The sequence below is a fragment of the Sander vitreus genome, chromosome 8 (assembly GCF_031162955.1).
Source record: "Sander vitreus isolate 19-12246 chromosome 8, sanVit1, whole genome shotgun sequence".
Taxonomy (NCBI): domain Eukaryota; kingdom Metazoa; phylum Chordata; class Actinopteri; order Perciformes; family Percidae; genus Sander; species Sander vitreus.
The window spans coordinates 7,824,662-7,848,654 of NC_135862.1; the positions used below are offsets into that span (position 1 = coordinate 7,824,662).

Genomic DNA, 23,993 nt, shown 5'->3' on the forward strand with positions numbered 1-23,993 from the left:
CTTCACTTCCTCCTGGATCATGGTGCACCTGTCCCATGTGTTAGCTTTCTCCCACTGATTATAATACATCGGACCAAGGCCTTTTCTTTCCAGAGCAGTGAATGCCGAGGATGTCGTGCGGCTTCAGAGAGCTTGTTGCCTGGTTTTTGGCTGAATTTGCCGCCCATTTCCAGCCTGATCCAACATGGCACACACATGGATCCTTTGAGTCTCTGAATGTTGCCAGAGCTCTACAATTTGCCACCTTAAATTCTTCTACCACTGATTATAATGGAATCTGTAGCTCGTCTGATCTAATGTTGGGACCCACAGGGGAAAAGCATGGGGAAAATATCTCACCATTCTCTCTCCGTTGGAACATACCCAGCTTGTCTTGCAGTTTGCAGCGACTCGGTCGTGACATTAGCGAACATTTACGCATTTGAAGACTCAGACACTAAGTCCACATTATTATCCAAAGGACCTATAAGCAGTGAGAAGATCGGGGGATATGTGTCCTACTCAATGATAGATCAGGGAGCATGGTTAGACTGCTGCAGCTATCAAACTATGACCTACGCAAAAATGTCACTTCATGTAATAAACCAGATCAAAAGTTACATCAAACTTGATGACTCACATGATGACAAAAAAAACCAAATGGCTGCCTGTGGGGCCTGAAAAACTTGTGTGCATACACATTTTTAATCTTTGAAAAAAGTGAAAGCCTAATTGCACATGAGGGCAAACTCAGTTGTGGCTGTTGTGAGGTTTGCCTGCTTCTTGACTTCAAACAAAAGACTTTACTGCCTCAGGGAATGGAGAAGCTTCATTCCATTCCAGAGCAGCTTGTCTGTCTCAATAAAGACACTGACAGACATTCAGTGGTAAGAGACATCACTACAACAGGTGGTGAGTGCTGCACAAAGCGGAGGAGTGGCTGGGTGGGAGGGTAGGCAGGGCTGTAATTGTAGGAAGATGTTGAACTTTTTACGTTGAACGTTTTATTAACTGCCATTCAAAAATCATTATAGGTATTTCCATACCTATAGGCATGTTTTTTTGGTTTTTTTTGCCATAATGGCAATATCAATTAGGTGACTGCTAAAAACTATTATATATTTTGAATGAGAAGGAATGCAAAAAAAGTAATTTAACTGATCGTCATTACTGTGAGCCCCAGTTATAAAAGGCTGTCAGAAACATGTGTGTTCAAAGACACACAAACGATGAATACACAAAATATATATAACTCAAAAAATGATTTATCTATTTAACCTCTCTGTCATTAATAATATAAACCACTTGGTGGAATCTAATCAAAAGTGCTTTAAATAGCATGAGGGGTTACAGTTTTTGCATATATGCTTAAAGTGGGAATAACACCTGAGTATTTAAAATATTGTTTTCAAGTTTCCTTTGGAAGTACTCGATGCATCATGTTCAAAAGTCTCAACAGCATCAAATCAACTTTAAAGTGTGCAGGACACTGTAGCACTCAAACTTAATCTCAATAACAGAAACATTCATGCTGTGAGGTAAACAGAAACACACAGTTCCAATTTGAATCATTTTTTATTCCTATTCTAGCTTGACCTTCAAGTTTGCAATGGTGTGTTTGGTTCGAATTGAGGTAATCAATCTGCGCTGCATTACTTCTTCATTTCAGAAGGAATCATTCCTTGTTTTGTTTTCAATCCAAAATCAGAACACACACACACAAACTCCAAACCAAAAAAAACAACAAAACAAAAACTATCACATCAGAGAAAGTGAATCTGTAGAACAAAGAGAGGCATACCTTGAAGGCATACTTGCGGCTTATATGGTCCTCAGGTCCCACGGGTGAAATTACATAGCTGGGAAGAGGAATACTGCCCAGGACCAATTCCTCTCTGCTGTCTGGAGAGGGAGAGGGAGAGAGAGAGAGAGAGAGAGAGAGAGAGAGAGAGAGAGAGAGAGATGGCGGGACGAATGGGGGAGAGGAAGGGAGGGAGTAGATAACCAAGGTGAGGAAGGTGAGAAAAGGAGCGAGAGATATGGAGGAAAGGAAAGAGCAAGAGATTAAATATCACTCATCACCCACTAATTTCATCTCTGCCTGCCACCAGTATCATAACACTCACACAAACACTCACATAGACACACTTGTGTGCCGTCATTCATACCACGGTGCTGTGCCAAACAGTAAATGACCACTCTGGTATCCCAGTGTCACAGAGTTGAAGCTGGCCTGGTCCAACTGGCAGCCAGCCGCCATTCCCCTGCCCCATCCGGTTCACATACTGAGATCATAGTAAACACACACACACACACACACACACACAGGTTTGTGGCACTATCTTTGTGGGGACCCATCATTGACATAATGCATTCCCTAGCCCCTTACCCTAACCTTAACCATCACAACTAAATGCCTAACCTTAACCCTTACCCTCACCCTAACCATAACCTAATTCTATCCATAATCCTACAACCAAGTCGTAACCCTCAAACAGCCCTTTAAAGTTGTGGGGTCCAGCATTTTGGCCCCACAAAGCTGTCGGGACCCCACAAGTATACTGGACTCCCAGTTTTTGGACCCCACAAATATAGTTAAACAAGCCCATATACACACACACACACACACACACACACACACACACACACACACACACACACATCTATATTTGTAAGGGCCCTCATTGTCCTCAACCTTTTACCTTAACCCTCAACCAGCACTTTGAAGACTAAGGACTGCTAAAAATGTCCTTCCAAACACATCCTTACTCTCAAGTTCTAAAACTCAAATTGGTCCTCACAAAGATATAAACTACAAACACACACATGTATGCAACCAGAATAAGTCCTATCGTAATTAATTCACACATCTATGAATAAATATCTACCAGTATTGTGTTTTCCACTGAACATTGTGACAGCATGCTAGAATGTGTATGTGCGTGTGTGTGTGTGTGTGTGTGTGTGTGTGTGTGTGTGTGTGTGTGTGTACACAATGATGACCACATGGTAAAATGTAGTGATGGTATGAAAATATGTGTGCACGCAACCTGTGCGTTTGTGTGGGTGTTTGGCCTGGGAGGTGATAAGGCGGCACTGTGGATTAAAGGGGTAATTGGTTAAAAATAATTCAAGGACCTTTGAAGGGGACATTCCCTAAATGGTGGGCGAGACGGTGTCTTTTTATCTGCTTTGTCCAGTTTGTCTCACGCACACACACACACACACACACACACACACACACACACACACACACACACACCCCCACCCACCCACACCCACGTTGAGCAGACCAAACAGTGGCAAGTGAAATTAGATAGCATCCAAACAGCATATTGGCAAAATGTTGTCCCTTGTTAAATGTTATTTTTCTTATGCGGATTAAGGGTCTAAAGATAGAGGGTGAGGTATGCTGTACAGGGCTGTAAAAGAGAGAAGAGGAAGAAACCAGGGATGTATCCAGGATTTTAGAAATACTGAGATCATTAGTCCACAACGAACTTGTTTTTTCTCTGGCCATAAGTCCAAAATCTGAATATATGACAAAGAAAACTCACATTTCAGAAGCTGAAGTCAGAGAATATGTTGCTTTTTTTACTTAAAAGATGATTGAAACAATAAATTGAAAGAGTCAATAATAGTCATTGATAGACTACACATACACAAATAAAGCTAATAATGAAGAAATAAAGGGATGGGAGGTTTTGTCGTTTGTGCAATAACTAGGGATGCACATAGAGGATGAGTGGTGCTGCAGGTCAAGTGTTTTCATATCGAGAGGAGAAACCTTTGAACTAAGAGAAAAAGATGGAGAAAAAAGAGAAATAGAAAGGACAGAGAATTGATTTCACCCTTCGAGGCGAGGAGGCAGAGGAGCGTGTCCCCAAAGGTTTGGTTAAGAATATGGAGATGAAAAGAAGGGCGTGGAGAGGCAGATAAAGACAGCCAGGGCATGGAGACTGATGGAAGATGATGGAGTGTGATGTAGCTGAGTGTGTGTCCATTGTGTGTCCATGCGTTTGAGCCCAGTAACTCACTGAGAAAGATCAGATTAATGCCTGCCCAGATTGAATCACTGGCTCTTTTGTCAGCTGCAGTTCATTTCAAATCCAGCACCATGAGAATCCAATTCAAACATTTGAACTTTCTTCAAACCTTTTTTGTTGAAAGTTGTATATATATTTTTTTTATCCTCCAAAGGCAAATATTTTCCCCTGGTAGTCTGTATTTCCCTCAATGTAAAGCCAAGAAAGCATAGAGGATATATACATATATTTGTGTGATTTAGTTTTTGGACTAGCAAAAAGTCTTTATTAGGCTGCATTTACACCAAATCAGGCGCTAATTAAATAGGTGCTAATGAGTGTAAGATTACTCGACAGTGAATTCTACTTTGATGGAAGCAACCTTTTGTGATCTCAGGTGCTTCATCATTTTTCAAACACCAACAAGATACCTGCAGAATACAATCCAGTCTAATACAAAAGCCATTCAATAGATCCTACCCGTGTGAAACTCATAACATTCAGGTTTTGTTGAGACTTTCTGGGAGGTGTTGATTCAACGAATGTATGTGTATGTGTTTTTGCTACTTTGTCCTTACCTGAATGCATGATTGTGGGGGAGCGGGAGACACAAAGAGGCAGGGGGTGGAATAGGTAGTAAGTGGGAATTTTAACCATTTTCTCCATGTGATAGTTCCAGTCGACATTACACACAGAGGGCCCTATTTCAACGGTCTAAGCGCACAGCGTGAAACGCATGGCGCAGGTGCGTTCAGGGCGTGTCCAAATCCACTTTTGCTAGTTTGACGGCGGAAAAAAGGGTCCGTGCGCCGGGCGCATGGTTCAAAAGGGTTGTACTTAGTGTCTTCATTAATTCATAGGTGTGTTTTGGGCATAACATGCAATAAACCAATCAGAGTGTCATCTCCCGTTCCCTTTAAAAGCCAGGCGCGTTTGTACCTTGGCGCATTGCTATTATGATGGCAGATTTGCACCGTCATTTTTATTTGTAATCTTTTGCATGTTTGTGTGCTGCTGCGCTTCCCTGTGTGTGTGTAACAAGCATAGTGTGCGCACGCTGTGCATATGCCTAGGCGCATTTTACTAATTTGCTGTTAAAATAACAATGAAATGCTGCGCTATTGACTTTAGACCAGCTTTTTGTTGGTCAATGGCGCGATCACTTCCCGCCGCCAAGAATTCACCTGTACACACCTCCCTGTAAGACCAGCACAGCCATGGGCACAAAGATGGGCACAGGTGCATTTGCTATTTAAACGACGTGGGCACTGGACGGGAAATTGATCACTGCGTCGGTCTTAAACTAGCAAACACACTTGCGTCGGGCTTTGCGCTGCGCCGGATGCAAGATAGGGCCCAAAGACTCACCTTTGTAGTAGAACAGACAGAAATCAGCCAAGACGAACCACTTCCTCTTCCAAAGACGCATCCCAGAGCTGTCCTGCAGAGACAAAGAAGGGAAAAGACTGTAAGTAATAAATGAATGAATAATGAGACAGAAAGTAGCCCAGATTGGAGGAGATAACAAGAAAGAGTAGACAGATGTCCTAAATATAAAAAAAAAAAAAGAAAAAAAGAAAAAGGGGTGGGGGGAGTTAGAGATAGAAAAGAGTAGCGAGGGACAGCGGACACAGTAAGGAAGCAGAAGTAATGAAAGCAAGAGTGAGGTGGATATGAGCAGAGATGAAGAGAGTGAACAAGGAAGAGAGAGAGAGAGAGGGAGGAAGGGAGTGATCATTTGTCCTCGTTCACTGGCTCACTGGGCCTGCCACGGCTGCTTTACTGCCCGCTTCGTCTTTTATGTTCCCTGGCTGAAAATGGTGCCGTTTGAAGAGTAGAGGAGATCCAGAAGGGATGAAATCTACACAAACACAGATACATGCATCTCCTTTATAACCCTGTGTGTGGGCATGTGAGGGGGTAAATGGTTTCCTGTGATGTGTGTGCATAGTTGTTTGTGATAATGTGTGTGTAAACATGTGTACATTTATGTTCCCCTGTCTGCATTTAAAAGTGTTTTTTCCTAATTAAAACATAATTGCACTGCACAAATAGACTGCATGATGTGCATATGAGCGTCTGTGGCTTTGCATTTAGATGTGTGTGCATTCCTGCCGGTGCCAGTGTGTATTGGTGAGTATGTGCCTCTGTGTGTGGTCATTAAAGTGTAACTGCTTCGCAGTAACATTACTCACTGTTTGTCTTGTACTGGGGCCAAGTGTTTTCCAGTGGGACGATGCCAACTACAGATATTTTAAGTATAACTTCAAATAGTAGTAGCCTGTCTGTGATCAACAGCAGGTGCTCTATATTGCCAGAGCAAAATGCATAAATCAAGAAGAAAAAAATGAAAGTAGGCTACTGGAGGAAATGTTGCAGGACCATACAGGCAGAAGCTAGAACACATCCCTGTAAGGAATAAAGAGACACAAACATCTCAAGACTAAATTAGCTATTTAAGACAGTATTTCAATAAAGGTGTTCATAAAGGCTGTTTAAAGATCTATCCTATTCATTTTAATGCAATGAAGTGTAGCTCAATTTAGAGTTTGAAACTAGTTGATACAACTAGTTGATAAAACTAGAAACTAGTTGATACAACTAGTTTCTAGTTTCAGTTTCAGTTGTTCGTTTGATCAATATTTTCCGTGGCAATACTGTATCGATACACAGACGCCAAGTATCGACCTATTATTGTATATGTGTTGGTCAGTTTCTCTGCTTGACAATCCCATTACACAAATGTATCTTTTAATTTAAAATCTGGAAAAATTTGAAGTTGGAAAAAAGGTAATAAATTGCAATATATCGCATAATATTACAATATGTATAAAATCGCAATAATATTGTATCTTGACATAAGTATCATGATGATATCGTATCGTGAGGCCTCTGGTGATTCCCATCCTTAATTTACATAATAATACCTAGAGTTTCCCTCCTGTTTTTAACCCAAAACCTAAATATGTCATGTTGATACTGTTATACTGTTGTCTATCTGTGTGGCTATCTTTGTGCAAATTTTGCAAAAAAGAAGAAGGAAAGAGCCGAGAAGAGTTTGGTTATATAGGTGGTGATTCCTCCGCACTAGAGGTGACATTCTGCTTCCCAAAAGCAAGTTTTGGTAGCCAGGAGGCAGTTCAACAAGGCCTCAACCTGCCTTCGCCGGCTGTCTGACTGGCAACACACCAGACCTCCACACATTGCGTGTGTGGTAGGCCTACACAACATCTCTTAATTTGATTATGCTTATAACCTATTACCTTATTTCAGTAATCAGAAAATGCTGTTTACATGGAAAGTAGTTTAGAGTTTTAGTTTTGGAATATGGCAGTAAATATACTGTATACTGTCACAGTGCAAGCCCACTCAAAAATGTTGTCTGTCAGCGACCGCAGTCTTGATTTGTGTGTGCTAAGGCCGTTTTACAGTCGCCATTCCCAACCAGTCGTGCGCCAATGTGACGTCAAAATGACGTAGATCTCTGTGGAGACGGACCAGAGGTTCGTGCACCACTCTATTTTTTTCAGCGGCGCACGACAAAGCGGAAACAGGAAGCATGGACGAGTTCGAGGGCAACCGGATGCCAAGACTCTCAGAGTGACTGTAAGTCTCTCTTGTAAACTAACTAGGGTTAAGATGAGTTCTTTTATGGTGAATGAAAGGCTTGATCCGACGAAGTAGGTCATCGAATTGAATCGAAACATTGATGCCAATGCTGCTGCCAGTTCTGCCGTTGTTTACCTTTTTCTTCTTCTTCTAGTCCGCAGAAAGAGCAAAGTCGGTAGCCTTTCCTCATTAGCGCCATCTCTGTTCAGGAGAAGACTGCAACTAGTGTCGCGACCACCACGCACAAGTATAAATAGTTATGGCGCTCCCAATGTCGTGCAACAGGTCGGGTACAGCAAGTCTAGTGTGTGTGGTGTGTCCTGACCTGTTTGTACAGCCATCCTCGGACCACCACGGGGACATTAGGATTCCTTTTAATGGCCTGCTCTCTCTTCCCAAAGCTGTGCACCTTGCCACTGGACCGGGAGCCCTAAAACACACACCGACAAGTACAGAAGGCTTTTAATGAGATGTAAAAAGACATGATTAAAGTCCACAGCAATGGCTGATAATGTTACCATGATCAACAATGTCATTGCATTCAGAAGAAATTCATTTCAAACACACAGATCAAAGGAATATGGATTGCATATGTACAGTTGACTGGGATCATTTTGTTACGTATTAATCAGCTGTTGTGCGTTAAATTGCCAGCTTGTTAATTAGCTGACCAAACAACTCAGTTTGTTTTTACACATCTGCTTTGCTCAGCAGCAAAGTTGTGTGGCTAGTTGTTGCATCTCAACATTAGCATCTTCAGAGCTATATTAGTTTGGTTAATTAACAACATTAACAAGAACATTTATTCTCCGTAGCAGAACTGTGGTTAAAAAGGCTGGGACCTGAAAGTGAAGACAGTTCTGTGTGGCACAGTAACGCATATTTGGGAAAAGGCCGTCTGTGCCTCATCAGACCATTCAGTCTGATTTAATACATTACTGAATGGACCGTCTCACACACACACACACACACACACACATTTTCGGGGACCTTTTTCTGCCCCAGTTGTTACATAATTACAGCACTATTATTTGAGTACAGCCAATTTTCCACTGGACCTCCATTACAGTGCCAGCCATGGTTGCCATGACATTGACAAAGCATCTATAGACTATCAGGTAGGAAATTAGAACAGTGCAGGTCACTGGTTCGACTGCCAGACAGACACCTTGGGGAAAGTCTGGGCAGTGAACCTGAGTGGCTACAATCATAGAGAGTGAGGCAGTTACTCCCAATTGTTTCAGTTTCAGCAGTAACAGACTGTGGCTGCATTGAGCGGCCCCCAGATGTGAATGTATCAGATAAGATAAAGCAACTTTTCCTGCATAAAGAAGTCAAGGGTTGTAGTAGAAACTGGGGAAACTGTCTGTCCCCAAAATAGCCAGTGTATGTTAAAGTGTCCTAAAACACTGAATCTCTGCATCCCCTGCAGAGATCTGGTGCTCTTAAACTTTTTCTGTTGCTGCAATATTCAAACTTGTGTTTCAATGATATTACAGATGTTGTTAAACTGTATATTCAAGTATTTTACATTAGTTCAACAGGAAATGCCTGCTTATCCTGTGCAGCACACAGCAGGGCTGGATTAATAATATTTGGTGGCCCCAAAGTGGGCCTCAGTCTCTCCAACTGTCTGTGCATTGTGTATGATTTGGTTTGTATAAAGCACTAAGTCATTTAGTGAATGCACCATGTAAGCATAATATAATTGAAATAATGAAGGCCTTAAAAAAGAAAAAGATTTCAACTAGGGGCCCATCTACAAGACAGGGACTGAAGATTATGTCATAACGGAGTTGTTGCCTCAGCGGCCTCTGCTGCTGTGGTAATTAAGAGGACGCTGTGCATTGATTTCTGTTGATGTGTGAGCGGCAAAGGGTACTGCACCATTCTTACAGGAGGGACACACCATTCAAAAGGGGGACAGACTTTGATACAAGGCCAGACAGAGAGGAAAGGAAATGTGAAAAAAATGTACTTTTCGTTTTACTATTCTGACATCCCTTGTCATCCATGTAGCTGATTTGATTACTGTGACCAAAAACATCTGAACCCAAAGCAGAAACAACCTGTGCAGGAAACGCATGCACACTTCACACAGAAAGTGGATTGGAACTTATTTGACAGTAGTTGGAAACTTATTAAAAAGTTCTAAACAACTTGGACAGATATGTGCATACAGATGGATCTACGCTGAAAACTGTTGATTTAACAGTAAAGGTTTTTCAGATGCCACAATGGAAAATTGACCTGGAAATGCAAGACTTTATTCTGAGTAACCCAATTTCTCTTGAAATTGGGTTACCCAATGACTTGACTATAATTTCCCCCCTCACTAGTTAAAACCAGATTTCTGTGCCATCTTCCAGCCACTCATCCTGGAACTAACAATTATTTTTTATTTTTTATTTTTATTATTAATTATCTGCTGATTATATTTATGGATAAAGTAATTGTTGAATGTACAAAATGTCAGAAAATAGTGAAAAGGGCCTTTAAAGGGTCAGTCATTACAAAAATAGGTGAAATACAGTATATAGTAAGTAACCACCTGAGCAGTTTGGCTTAAGCAGCCCAGCTAAGGTCCATTAGCAGTGTTTAACTCTTCGGCGGTATGTACTACTGTTACAGCCCATTAAGCTATAATTCAGCCAACTGTATTAATGTTCAGTTGAGGCCCTGACGTCAATTCATCTTTCACTGCACACATTAAAGAAGTGCATGGGTGCTGGTTGTCTTTCTCAGCAAACCATAACAATCTTGCATTTTTATTGTGTTTGTGTGTGCGAGCCTGTTGTATAAGCCAGCAAACATACTTATACACTGTGCACATATTCATGAAATCTCATTACACCATCCTCTATTCTGAAACCTCAGAAGATAGAATACTCCCCATGGCACTTCACACAGACACACACACACACAGACACAGACACACACAGGCACCTTCGTCACACAGCTATTATAATTTAAGATTTGGTGTGACGGCTGCATGAGTGTGTATATGGACTAGCAGCAAAAGCACTGGGAGGCATCCGCTGCTGGGAAACAGCAAACACACTCGCTAATTAGAGGGAGGCTGGTTGGCCAAGCATGATGCAAAGACGCAGAGCGACTCCAAATCTGTCACGTTGGATTCCCTTATCTGTAATAAACAGTATGTGTACTTCCATGCATGTTTAATGTGTTGCTATCTGCCTGTGAGTGTGTGTCTGCAAATGTGTTTGTGTGTGCGTGCGATGCGGTGGTCTATTTTTAGGCAGAGGGTACAGTAATTCTGTGGTCCCTGCTGCAAAGTAGCACTCTGTCTTGTAGGTGAGCGACTCAGGTTGCACAGCAGCTATTTGTTACATTAATGGCACACGATCAGACAACCTAAAAGCCTAGAGAGACCAGTCTAAGACCTGAAGGCTGCCGGTTCAAATCCCTAGGCAGACAAGAACGATCTGAAAGGCTGAGGTAATTAAACAAGAATAGTGCTTTCCCCTCCCTTTAGAACATCTGGCTGAGGTGTTTTTACACTAGACACCTAATCCCAATCTGTTCAAGTCGATCTGTTCAGTGGTTAACAGCATTTTAGTGTGGTTGAACATGGCGGCTCCCAAGAGTCAGTCTGGGTTACTTTTAGTGATGAAATGATTTGCGATATTTAAACATTTCTTTTCAATTTGAAGAAGCACATAAAAACAGGTGGATAGAAACACACTTAATGTAAGCCCTTGGAGATTGTGATGGGTATTTTTATGAAATTGTATACACTAAATAGTTAATTGTAAAAAATGTACAGATTAATCAGTAATGAAATAACTTGCAGCCCTAGTACATTATGCTTGATAACTTGCATAGTAGATGTTGACATATTTCACTGTGACATTTTTTAACTGTTGTTTATGCTAGATGAAAAGTCAGAGAATCACCAAAGTCATTAGGACTCATCCTCTGGGGACCATGAAGGTCTGTACCAAATTACATGGCAATCTATCTAACAGTTGTCGAGATATTTCTGTCTGGACCTTTTCAGGCATTATTAAGAGATTGAAAACAACCTGATTCAAGACTTTGAAAGGTTAAGGTCAGGAACAGAAAGCAATATTCCTTAATCAATAGACTTTTAAATGTGAGCGGCACAGAACAAATAGTCTCTACTGCTGATCTCCACCAGCTTTCCACTTGTTACCACGTTTGACTCTGTGAATTTAAAGCTTGGTGTTAGTGGGAAAGCTTGCATGCTTACCAAACAGCAAAACCACCACAGGATTATGTTTTAGGTTTTAATATTGTCTGTTGTTCAAACTGAAGTATATTACTGCAATAGAAGGTACTTAAGGGGGAGTGTCAGTCACTCTTTTTCCAATTTTACTTTTTTCCAGTTAATACAGTAACTCAAATCATACACCTTTTAGTGACACACTTCAACACAGGCTAATCATTCATTTTGGTATGTGCTGGTTTTCATGCTCAAGTGGCACTTAATATGAAAGAGCGAAGAGAGCTATTTTCAAATACTGAGGCAGGGAACTGACGAGCAACCTAAAACTGCATAAATCCATAACTGCAAACCGAGAAATGACAGAAACTTCTGAATGACATTGACTTTGATAAATCCCGAAGAAGTTGTGCATACTGGTTATGAACACAACATCACTAAGTATTCATCCAACGACAGAGAACACAAGTGCTCAAAGGAGAATTTTGACGCGTAACTCGCAAGAGAAATGGGATGCTTTCAGTCTCCACGCTCCCTCTGATGTTTTGCCAGAGTCGGAATGGACGTGACTGATTCAAAACGTGGATTCATTTCTTGACGTTGGCGTGCTATGCAAGGCGGACACAAATGACTCATCTTTCCTCTGAGACAAGATTCTTTTGTTAAGAGTTTTTTTCTTGTCAGAATGAGGCTTCCGCACTATTTTCCTGCTGTTCGACGGCAGGGGTGATGAGCCAGAGCACCTGGGAGGGCTGCAGGCCAGGAAACACGGGGTGTGGAAATGGCGACGGGCTGTCGTGATAGATGCCCTGTCATCTCTGTACCGCACCCGATGACACATGTTCAATCTTAGTCCTGCGGCACCTGTTGATGGGGCAGTATGAGATTTCACGCCACCGTGGAGCTGTGTATGTGCATGCGTGCAAGTGAGTGGAAGATATGGACTGAAAGAAAGAAAAGTGAGAGGGAGAAAGAGTGAGCCAAGGAAAAGGGAATAAAATGAATAGATCGCAAGGAATGTAACCTCCATGAGATCTGCATTTGGAAGCTCAAATTGGAATTCGTCGGCATTGCTTATGCTGAATCACTTGAACGAATTCCATAATTTTGGCGGCAACAGCACACTGCCTGAGCCAATGACAGCTTGAAAGACAACCAGACACCAATGTAATTGTGTCTTGTTTTATTTTTACTCTTCACACGTCTTTCCGACAGCCCTTTCAGTTCATACCGGTATGTGTGTGAGTGGTACTTTAGAATAGATAAGAGCAGTGATGTAAAGCAAATCTGACATAAACCGCATTTTAGAATTCAACATGACGACCTGCAATGTGAATGTAGTCATAAAAATCCCTAATATATACAGATACAGTACAAGGCCAGAGAAAAGGCAAAAGAGAGGAACAAAGATGAAGGATTTTGCTTTATTTCTAATGAACTGTTTAAATGAGATTTCAACCAAAATCTATTTATCATTTAAAAAGTATATAACAAGAGTCTACAGCCATGCTAGCGGCTCTGTGAGGCTGTACTTGAGCACAGCGGTGTGTTGAGCTAAATGCTAACATCTGCATTCTGACATGCTCACAATGACAATGCTAACATGTTGATGTTTAGCAGGTATGTTTGAGATGCCCGCACTGTGTTAGCACTGTATTAGCAGAGTGTGGGCATCTCATTCTTTTCAGTTGTATCCAGTTCCTTTTTGCCCTGTACCTCACCGGTGGGGATGTGCACACTACCACTACTGCTCTAGCAGGTATGTTTACCATGTTTACCACCATGTATGTGTTAGCATGCTAACAGTTGCTAAACAGCACTAAAACACAAAGTACAGCTGAGGCTTTTGCAGGTATTTCGTCATACACCAAAGTACTGAAATTTTGACCTAGATTAAAAGTTCATGAGATCAAGCAAAGTCATTATAAATGATCCTGTGGGGGACAAAGAGCAACAGTCAGACGGACATTGTGATCCCTAGAGCTACGCTTCTACCAAGGCTAAAAATTTAAGGTTTATTACTTGGGCGTGGTATAAGATATCATTGGAGTTTCTAACATTTGTAATTATCTGTATGTTGTAAATAATAAAAAAATTAAATATAAAAGGAGTACTAGTGAGGATGGAGTGTAGTAGTTACTTTAATGCTGCAGTGACAAGTTGTCAGTTGTTAAGTGCCTGAAAAAAAAAACGAGAGAGATACCGAGTTCACTAAATGAAACGTCTAAAACAATGCAGCCTTTTACAGTAACACTGCCCTTCTGTACCCCTTCCTGTAAGACAGACAAGTAGCAGTCAGTTGTAATTACTTCACATCTACCCGCCTGGCTCTGAATCCTGCTTTAATCAAGGTAGAACGCCGCCACCAACCCTCCACCTCCACCTCTCTTTCCAATTAAGCCCCATGTTTTCATTCCTGCGGGCCTGTCATGGATCTTGGTCAATCGCAGAAGACCTCTAAACCCCCATTCATCATCATCCACAGCTGGCATGAGTCAGCTAAAAACTGCTGCTAACCAGGTCCGTAAGTGGCCGGAAATGGTTCCCCAATACTGTCAATATGACTACGACAACTACTAATACTACTACTATTACTGCTAATATTTTATACATATACTGTAGATCTCATCTGAAAGAGGAGAGTAGGAAAAGATAGGTTGACACAATCATTTCAGCATATTGTGGTTAAATAAGAGCAAGATCAAGAAATACATGTGAAAATGAATGATAATATGATGAATAATAGAAGAATACTTTAGATTTCATTTCATTCAAAATTAGACTTTAAAACACACCAGAATAAACTGCAAGTATAAAAGGGAAAGTAGTGAGCAACACGGTTTCATGTTAGGTAGCAAATCAAATTGAAACTTAATTAAATGTTGATTGGGTAGAAAAATACTGGTTTATAAAATAATGGATACAGGGATTTGAAAGCAAACCGAGCACAGTGCTACAATTCACATTACATTATCAAAATGCACAGATGCATCTTTTCCCAACAGGGTCAATCATACTTAAACATGGTTGTTCTCAACATGCTATGATAGATAGATAGATAGATAGATAGATAGATAGATAGATAGATAGATAGATAGATAGATAGCTTTTTATTGTCATTCAACTGTACATACAGAGTGCACATGTGAATGACAAATAAATACTACTTTAACTAAAAACAAAAATTAAAAAAATAAATAAATACAAATGCTACGGAGTGTTATTTTAACATTAAAGGATGACACTAAAAAAAGGAGTTTGACAGCAGCATAAATATTAATATTGCACATATTGAATGGCAGCATATAAATGTATTATTGCACATTTAAGAAAAATACATACTGTTATTGCACGTTTATAAATAAATACTGTTAATGCAGTGTCATAGTACATGACATTAATTTAGATACAACCACAGCAAAATGACACTGAGACACACACAGACACGCACACACACACACAGACTGACCTTGGAGGCAGAGGTGGTGTCCACAGTGGAGGAGGTGATGGCAGTGGAGGCCTCACTGACGGTGGTGCTCGAGAGCTGCTCACCCGTGGGTTTTGACATCATGGAAGTACCCTGCGGCCTGGACAAGAACACACACACAGAGAAAGGGTAAACACACCTTTTTCTAGCCTGACATGGTGTTTTATATACATCCTCTGGGTGTTTTTAAAGATGATTTTTTTTGGCATTTCCGCCTTTAATGGACAGGACAGCTAGGTGAGAAAGGGGAGAGAGAGAGGAGGAAGACATGCATGAAATTGTCACAGGTCGGACTCGAACCCTGGACCTCTGAGTCGAGGAATAAACCTCTATGTATATGTGCGCCTGCTCTACCAACTGAGCCAACCTGGCCACCTCCTCCTTGGGTGTTTTTGAAGAGATTTTACTGGTCAGTGCCTCACACTTTTTTCCTGTAAGTGCGTGTGCGCGTGCGTGCATGCATGCGCGTGGGGGTGTGTGTCATTGACAGCTAACATCTGACACTGAGGTCGCTGAATAACCTGAGGACAGGATGTCCAAAATATTCTCACTTTCTCCACCTGACAAGCCTTGGAGAGCAATGAATTAAGTCCCTCATCTGTGTGTGTGTGTGTGTGTGTGTGTGTGTGTGTGTGTGTGTGTGTGTGTGTGTGTGTGTGTGTGTGTGTGTGTGTGTGTGTGTGTGTGAGATCTATTTTCCTTTTGTACCCTCCGGTTAGCACAGTCCTATTACCTTACATGACCATTTCACAACAGCAAGCTGATAAATAGCCTTACCAACCAGATTCACAGCAGAAAAATAAAAAGTGCACACAGCAGCAGACTGTTATGTAACTACTTGTGTCTACTTCAAGAAGATAAATTAGCACCAGTTCGTATTCCCGCTGTAAACTAAATAATACAGTCACAAAGTGTTTGGAATCACGTTCGATGCTTTAAAAAGGATTTGTGTTTCTACTTATTTGTATTGGATGTAATCTGTATTTCGTTTTATTGGGAAGCATTTTAAAGCATTAAGCCTTAAAGTCTCAAAGAGAGAAAAACTGAAAATATGGAAATTTAGAGGGAGGTCTGACATGTGATAAGAGTCCGTGCTCAAACCAGATACGTCACAGGGGAACGCTGGGTCAACAGGACATCCCAGAATTCCTTATTTTTAAAGAGATTTGACCTCATAACCTCAAATGATGGCAGTAAACAAGCTGATCCACCTGAACGGCCTCATTGACAGGCAGCAGCTACCATTTTAATGTCTATTTTATCCATAGATTTCAAATTGGCTGGTGAAACAATGTCAGTGGCTGGTAAGTTTTGAGATTTGTGATTCCTATGAATCCAAAAATCCAGGTCAGATGTCCTTCATGTTGTCATTACTGTGTGAAAACCTGTCAACTCCTGAATGTTAACGTTTCTGTATCTAGTACAGTGCATGGTAACACAGTCAGTGGGACACCTATTCTATACCGAACCTGACAACATTAAAACAGTTCGACTCCAGACCAGGCTGAACAATCAGCGCTATAGACTTACGTCATCTATAATAAAAGGACTGTGAATGAATGAATGAGTCACTCCACAAAACTAAAATTTACTAAAAGAAAACTATTCAATAACAACAAAGTGATTTCCACACTGACACCCGGACTTTTCTGAAAACTGTACAATAGTGCTAGTATAAAGAACCAGACGGATAACACCGGTCTGAGTTCAGGCTTTAAATCTTTCTGTTCAGGGTCCTGATTTTAGCCTGAGCCGCTCGCTTCATACATTAATTGATTTGCACAGCTCACGGCGATGTCCAACACACTTCACCTTAAAGGTCCCATGGCATGAAAATTTGACTTTATGAGGTTTTTTTTAACATTAATATGAGTTCCCCCAGCCTGCCTATGGTCCCCCAGTGGTTAGAAATGGTGATAGGTGTAAACCGAGCCCTGGGTATCCTGCTCTGCCTTTGAGAAAATGAAAGCTCAGATGGGCCGATCTGGAATCTGCTCCTTATGAAGTCATAAGGAGGAAGGTTACCTCCCCTTTCTCTGCTTTGCCCGCCCAGAGAATTTGGCCCGTCCATGACAAAGAGATCGACATCATGGCTTGAAAACAAGCGAAGCATGGCAGTTGGTCAAGGCCACACCCCCACCCTCCATCTTGCTCCCCTCTCTCCTCCTCAATAGATAAAAGAGACTTCAGATACAGTATTAGGGGACCACTAAGGCCTATATAAAAGAGACTTCAGATACAGTATTAGAGGACCACTAAGGTCTATATAAAAGAGACTTCAGATACAGTATTAGGGGACCACTAAGGTCTATATAAAAGAGACTTCAGATACAGTATTAGGGGACCACTAAGGCCTATATAAAAGAGACTTCAGATACAGTATTAGGGGACCACTAAGGCCTATATAAAAGAGACTTCAGATACAGTATTAGAGGACCACTAAGGTCTATATAAAAGAGACTTCAGATACAGTATTAGGGGACCACTAAGGTCTATATAAAAGAGACTTCAGATACAGTATTAGGGGACCACTAAGGTCTATATAAAAGAGACTTCAGATACAGTATTAGGGGACCACTAAGGCCTATATAAAAGAGACTTCAGATACAGTATTAGGGGACCACTAAGGCCTATATAAAAGAGACTTCAGATACAGTATTAGGGGACCACTAAGGCCTATATAAAAGAGACTTCAGATACAGTATTAGGGAGGACCACTAAGGCCTATATAAAAGAGACTTCAGATACAGTATTAGGGGACCACTAAGGCCTATATAAAAGAGACTTCAGATACAGTATTAGAGGACCACTAAGGCCTATATAAAAGAGACTTCAGATACAGTATTAGGGGACCACTAAGGCCTATATAAAAGAGACTTCAGATACAGTATTAGAGGACCACTAAGGCCTATATAAAAGAGACTTCAGATACAGTATTAGGGGACCACTAAGGCCTTTATAAAAGCATCCAAAAAGCAGCATGTCATAGGACCTTTAAACACATTTGCGAACCTGCTACAATAAAATATGAACACATCCTCTTTTCTGCAGTCTTTTCCAGCAGCATTCACTGGAGGTCATGTTCTGATCCATTTTTTAAGACAAGCGGCATGTTTTGGATGGCTATGTTTTATCAGTTGTCAAGGATACAGGAAGAGCATGAGGCTTTTCCAGTTCATTACCTAACACAGCTCCACAGCTTTAACAACTACGGAGTTTGTTAATCAATAAAACAGTGTATTTTACAGGTTTACCAATACCTCTGGAGCTTTGAGTAGAGCTTCCTCTTATTGTTTGTCCTTTTCATTTGCAAAATCAGTCAATTTAGTTTACTTTTGATACATACTAGCCCTTTGCTTGTCAAATTCATGTGAATTTTTAAGTTGCGCTCCAGTGTTATTTTTCATTTTGTATGTGTAACCCTGAAAGACTAGCAACAACTTAGTGGAAGTCAATGAGGATCCTAATAAGACTAAAGAATGATGACAAACATGCTGTACTGATACCAGTTTACTGTGAATGAGATCTAAATATTATATCTAAAGGTTAACTTTTTTGTAATGCAGGTTTAAAAGAAAAACAGACTTCACACAAATCCCAACACAACGTGACTGCCTGCTTGCTGGCTACACTCTTGAGTATCTCTTTGCATGATGACAGCCCTGTTATTGCTGCTGTCTTACTGTGGTGCGACAGATGAGATGTTCCACGCTGGATGTTTTATTGTCAACGGGCTGACACCAGGCGGAGTGTGTGTGTGTGCATGTAAATCTGTCTGATTAGTTTCAGAAGGGAAAACACTGGCTGTGTATTGCATTCTTCCATCCAAGAATCCAAACTAATTACCTCATACTATATTCCTCTCTGACACACAACCCTCTATCTTTTCAAATAAATCCACACATTTCGTATTTCTACGAACACAAACTGCTGTTTTAGTGAACAAATGATGCTCTAGTTTGTTTGATTAACAAATGTTTCGACAATCTATCACAATTTTGGTCTCTTTTTCTTACTTTCTTACTTACTCACTTTTTATCTTGTGAAGATTTTGTTTTTCTGTTGCAGCCATCCTCCTGTATTTCTCTCTTTTTTCTCTCATACAAATCAGCCGACTGAATGCTCTCTCATCTCTGCCCTCCATGTTGCAGGCTGCACTCTAACACACCAACACAGCCACCAGTTTCAGTACATTACCAACTTCTAGCTACAGATGCATAATGTAAATCTCTCAGATGTGATGTGGGAGGGTTGAGAGAGAGAGAGAAAGAGAGAGAGAGGGAGACATTAGCTCTTTTATCTTTTTGCTGTCAAGAGAATTTCATGCAAACTTTTGAAAGGTCAGGAACTATTAAATATAAATTTGATGCATTTTCATCAAAGTCAAAAGACAAAATAATGCATTCACTGGAACAATTTTAAATAGAACTGATTTTGAAAAATCATTACTGTCAGGGAAAGTCATTCTCTGATTATGAGCTAATGTTATAATTTAAAAACATGCACTTGGCTTTTTGTGCAACAAAAGTGAAGCACTCAACCGACCAATAATAACAACACTTTGCCTTCAGTGTACAATAGGAAATTCTTTCCAAAAACATCTGTCTTTATGTGTGACATTGGGGGAATTTTGTGGAATCTTTTTTATATGCAACCTTTTGCAAATAAGCAGTTGAAAGGTAAAAGTGAATGAAGAGCAAGAGACAGCAAGAGTGTTTGTAACTTTCTTGTTGAAAGAAACCAGCAGAGAGAGGTAATACTGAAATGGAAGGGGAGATGAAGTAAAAGACTGAGCCTTTGATTTCTTCACAGAAATATTCACTTAATAGAAATAGTCACTTTCTCTGCAGTGAAGCACACAAGGCTCAAGTCTTCTATCGGCCATAAAGGACACAGATTATACTGGGAGTCTGTTACCTCACTTTCTACAGGAGTTCAACTTACTTCTCTCAAGTGAAACCGATCAGAGAGGAGCTCCTGAGTCTTTAGGGGTACAATTTGGCCTTCTAGTGAAGGCTAGCTCTCACTCAGGAGGGCTAGAGATGGGTATGACCTCTTTTCTGGGAATTAATCTGTACGCAACAAAACTCCTGGAGGGAGGGAGAGAAAAGTTGCAGCGGTCTGAACCTCAGCTCGACTCAACCCAGCTGATAGTGCTGCCTGCAACTCAGCTGGTCAAGACGCAGAGGCTGGTTTTAGAATGTAAGGTACGTCACCGGTTTCCACAGCCAATAGCAAATTCATCTTGTATAGTCGGCTACAAACTATAGAAATAAAATTATCCATAATTGTATTTTATTTCTATGTTACAAACGGTTAACTGGTCCAAATGGCTCAACTATGGGCTCAACGTGCGCCCGAAAGCACGTACGGTCGAGCGAGCTAGAGAATGACTGAAAAGAGGGAGCGCCTGGGACAAAGCCGTGAATCAGATTCATCACTAGAAATGGAACTTTCCATTTTCCATTTAAAAAAGGGGCACTTCACTGATTTCAGTTTACTCGTCACAAGGAGTACTGTAATACCCAGCTGGGGAAGACTTTTGTATAATATCTTCTGTGGCTGTGGAGGAGCTTTTCAAATCTGTAATATTAACTCATTACTTCAGTTTTATCCGAGTTTGGGCTTGAGACTTAAAATTACAAATGCTTTACAAACTGAAGTTTTGTTGTTTGAAGAGTAATGAAAGATGCAAATGAGTTTTCATCCTGAAGTTTTATCAAAAGGCTACTCTAGTGATTTAGTACTGAACTCACAATAGGCAGATTCATAAAAAATGGTCCAAAATCAAAGCAGCAGAGATCGAGATATCCTGACTTCCAGTCTAGGTCAAGCTTCAAAAACACTGGATCCTACCATTCCCATAATGCAACTCATTAGCATATTTCATTACACCACCTTCACACCCCAACCCCAGGTGTAGGGTGTGTGTATTTCAAGGTTGGCCTACACTAGAGACTGAAAGTTAGCCGCTTCAATTTCGACAATTATTTGTCTCTTGTAAGTGCCCCAACTTCATTATAAGTACAATACTAGATCACTGGAGTAAATAACACTTCACTGAGTTGATGAATTTTGAGCAATGAAAGGAAGCGATGTAGAGAAATCAACTCATCTACCCAAAATGCACTGGGCTGTTGTTTCACCCCCAACCCAAAGACAATCCTTTGAAGTGACTTCAAAAGCTAGAGGCTTAAAGATAAACTCTGAAAGCCTCACACTCACAGCTCATCATTAAAAAATACATGGAAACATGAGACCAAATATCAGGAATGACGGCTCAAAAACAAACTACGTTCAGCTTCTTCGAAAAAACTTTCAGTGAATGCAAACGTGCCATTTTCTGTCTAGCCTTGCTGGAAATATAGTTCTTGTTCTCCATCTCTGACGTGTACAAATTATTGTGTGGAGAAGACAAAAAAAAAAGAGGAGGCAAATAATACCCAAGGACCAACACTTGAGATCGGCACTTAGCAGCCCCGTGAGAGTATGACAGGGCAGGAACCCAGATGTAAAGGGTAGCCTACTGCATATTAATCCCACTCAGCAATACTGGCCATGAGTCAAAAGTGAAACTACAGAATGGGCTGGAGGGCATTCATCGGCTGATCATCAGCAGGAAAACTTTCGCTTCCTCTTGATATGTCTGTGGGAGTAAAAGGCAGCCATGTTGAGAACAAAGAGGCCACGAAGGAGATTTAATCACAGAGGGAAAGTAATTGTCGTAAGGATTCTGACATTTTACCACAAGACTTTTCCTGCCTTAAAATTATACCTCTCACAAGAAAACCGGAAAAAGTCACGTAAGACGCTTAAAAGCTTTTGACAAACTCCCACAACCACAGCTACATCTAAAACACACATACAGCTGCAACACAATATGTCACAAATCAACAAAAATCAGTGGCCGCCCACTTAGGCACCGCTGACATTTAAATACAGCCAGTCTCTCACCGTACAGCTTAGATTCTGCAGACCAAAATAATCAGAAATGTACAATTATCTAAGAGAAAAACACAGGTGTTCCCTCAAACAGAGTGGAGATCATTATTGTAGCACTGACACATTGCTGAACCCAATTTACCTCCAATTATCAGTCAAGACAAAACTTTAAACTTTCTTTTAAACACTGTATGTTGGTAAGGACAGCTAGTGTCCCCATTTCAAAGGAATACTGCTTGCAATTACGGGTCTCCAAATAAATCCACCGACTGCATCTCCTCAAACTTTGTTTCCCTGACACTTCTGTCTTAACGAATCATTCACTGAGATCTTCCTCCATGACTCTAATGGGGCCAAATTGTCTTACGCTGCATGCGGGCAGCAACGCCTTTCATTGATGTCTGCCTTCTTTGCTTGTCAATGGTTTTGTGATTTTCTATATTTTTAAAACATGGTGTGAAACTCGCTGTGTGTTGATTTGAGTGTCACAGTTGTCAAAGTTTTGTGTATTAAAGGAAAAGTTCAACATTTTGCGCTTATTTCAATGCAGCAGCTTTGCCACAAATTCTACCTTTAAGAAGTTTATAATGCTTTTTGTTGGAACTGTGTGTATTCAATTATAAGTTTATTACTGAGGTCATAGTTAAAGTAATTATTAAAGTAAAGTAATATTCTCAAAAAATTAAGAACTAGCTGTCTGTGGCAACATTCTCACAAAAAAAGAAAAAAAAAAATCACAAGAGGCACACAGTTAGCGACACGTTTTCAATCACCCAGCAGTGGTTGGTCTGCTAGAGAGGGTAGGCGGAGCTAACGCAACAGATGCGCTTTTTTAACTCACTTGTGTGTGGAGCGGCACACTAGCGTTGTGAGTAAAGGGTTACTATGGCCGAACAAACACAGAAAGGGGGGGGGGACTACTGATGACGAAACTAGTGAAACAAGTGAAAGTGAAATCCAAAACCACACCTGCAAATACTGCGTATCACCATAGGTGCCGCAAAAGAGAAAGAAATGGAGATCTTCGAGATTCCAACATTGTACTGGACTACATCATGTTGAGAGGAAATTTCTTAGTCCTTCCCATTAACATACATGAAAGGGCACAAAATAGAAACACCTCTGAATATAATGTAGACCAGTACAAAATTGCTGACCTCTATGACAAATAAACCAAAGACATTATAGGCATCATAAAAGTAGACCTTATGGCACATAAATAAGCAACAAGCCAGCTTCAGAAGTGTTAGAAGGGGTTTTATTTATGTATTTACTTATTTTTGAAGAGAACATGGTGACCAATTTGCCCCTGCTTCAAATCTTCATGCCAGCAATCGTGAGATTTATATTAATCTCCTCATCTCTAAGTTCATTTATTAACTGTTGTACCCACTGTAAGATAGAAGAGCAAGAAGCTAAATCAATCAATATTAACTATGTTTTGGATACTCAAAATTAGAGAGAATGAGACCACACATACCACCCCTCCTTCAATTCCACACTGCTGCTATGGCAACAACAGTCAACCAAAGCACTGCCATGCCGCCCCCCTGGTGCACCATGTGTTCACTCATCACATTGCTGATGTAGCTTCTCTTAAATCACCGGATCCCATATCAATGAGCAGGGGAAGGGTATGAGACAAAAAAAAACAAAAAACTATGTGGAATACAGGAGAGAGAACGGAAAAAGATCTGCAGAACATGAAGATCATCATGGGAGAATAACACAGAGGAATAGTTAG

At 40.7% G+C, this 23,993-nt stretch overlaps 1 protein-coding gene across 7 annotated transcripts in view; it reads right to left on the reverse strand.

Annotated features, from left to right (window-relative positions):
- The window catches only part of LOC144521908 (pleckstrin homology domain-containing family A member 7-like), a 139,822-nt gene that overhangs the window by 33,550 nt on the left and 82,279 nt on the right, over nucleotides 1-23,993 (reverse strand). For all 7 annotated transcript variants that reach the window (XM_078256571.1, XM_078256572.1, XM_078256570.1 and 4 more), the window contains 4 exons: nucleotides 15,290-15,407; nucleotides 7,939-8,043; nucleotides 5,373-5,445; nucleotides 1,781-1,881 (listed from right to left, as the gene is read on the reverse strand). In XM_078256571.1, coding sequence (XP_078112697.1) covers nucleotides 1,781-1,881; nucleotides 5,373-5,445; nucleotides 7,939-8,043; nucleotides 15,290-15,407 — 397 coding nt within the window. The remainder of the gene's footprint in view (nucleotides 1-1,780; nucleotides 1,882-5,372; nucleotides 5,446-7,938; nucleotides 8,044-15,289; nucleotides 15,408-23,993) is intronic.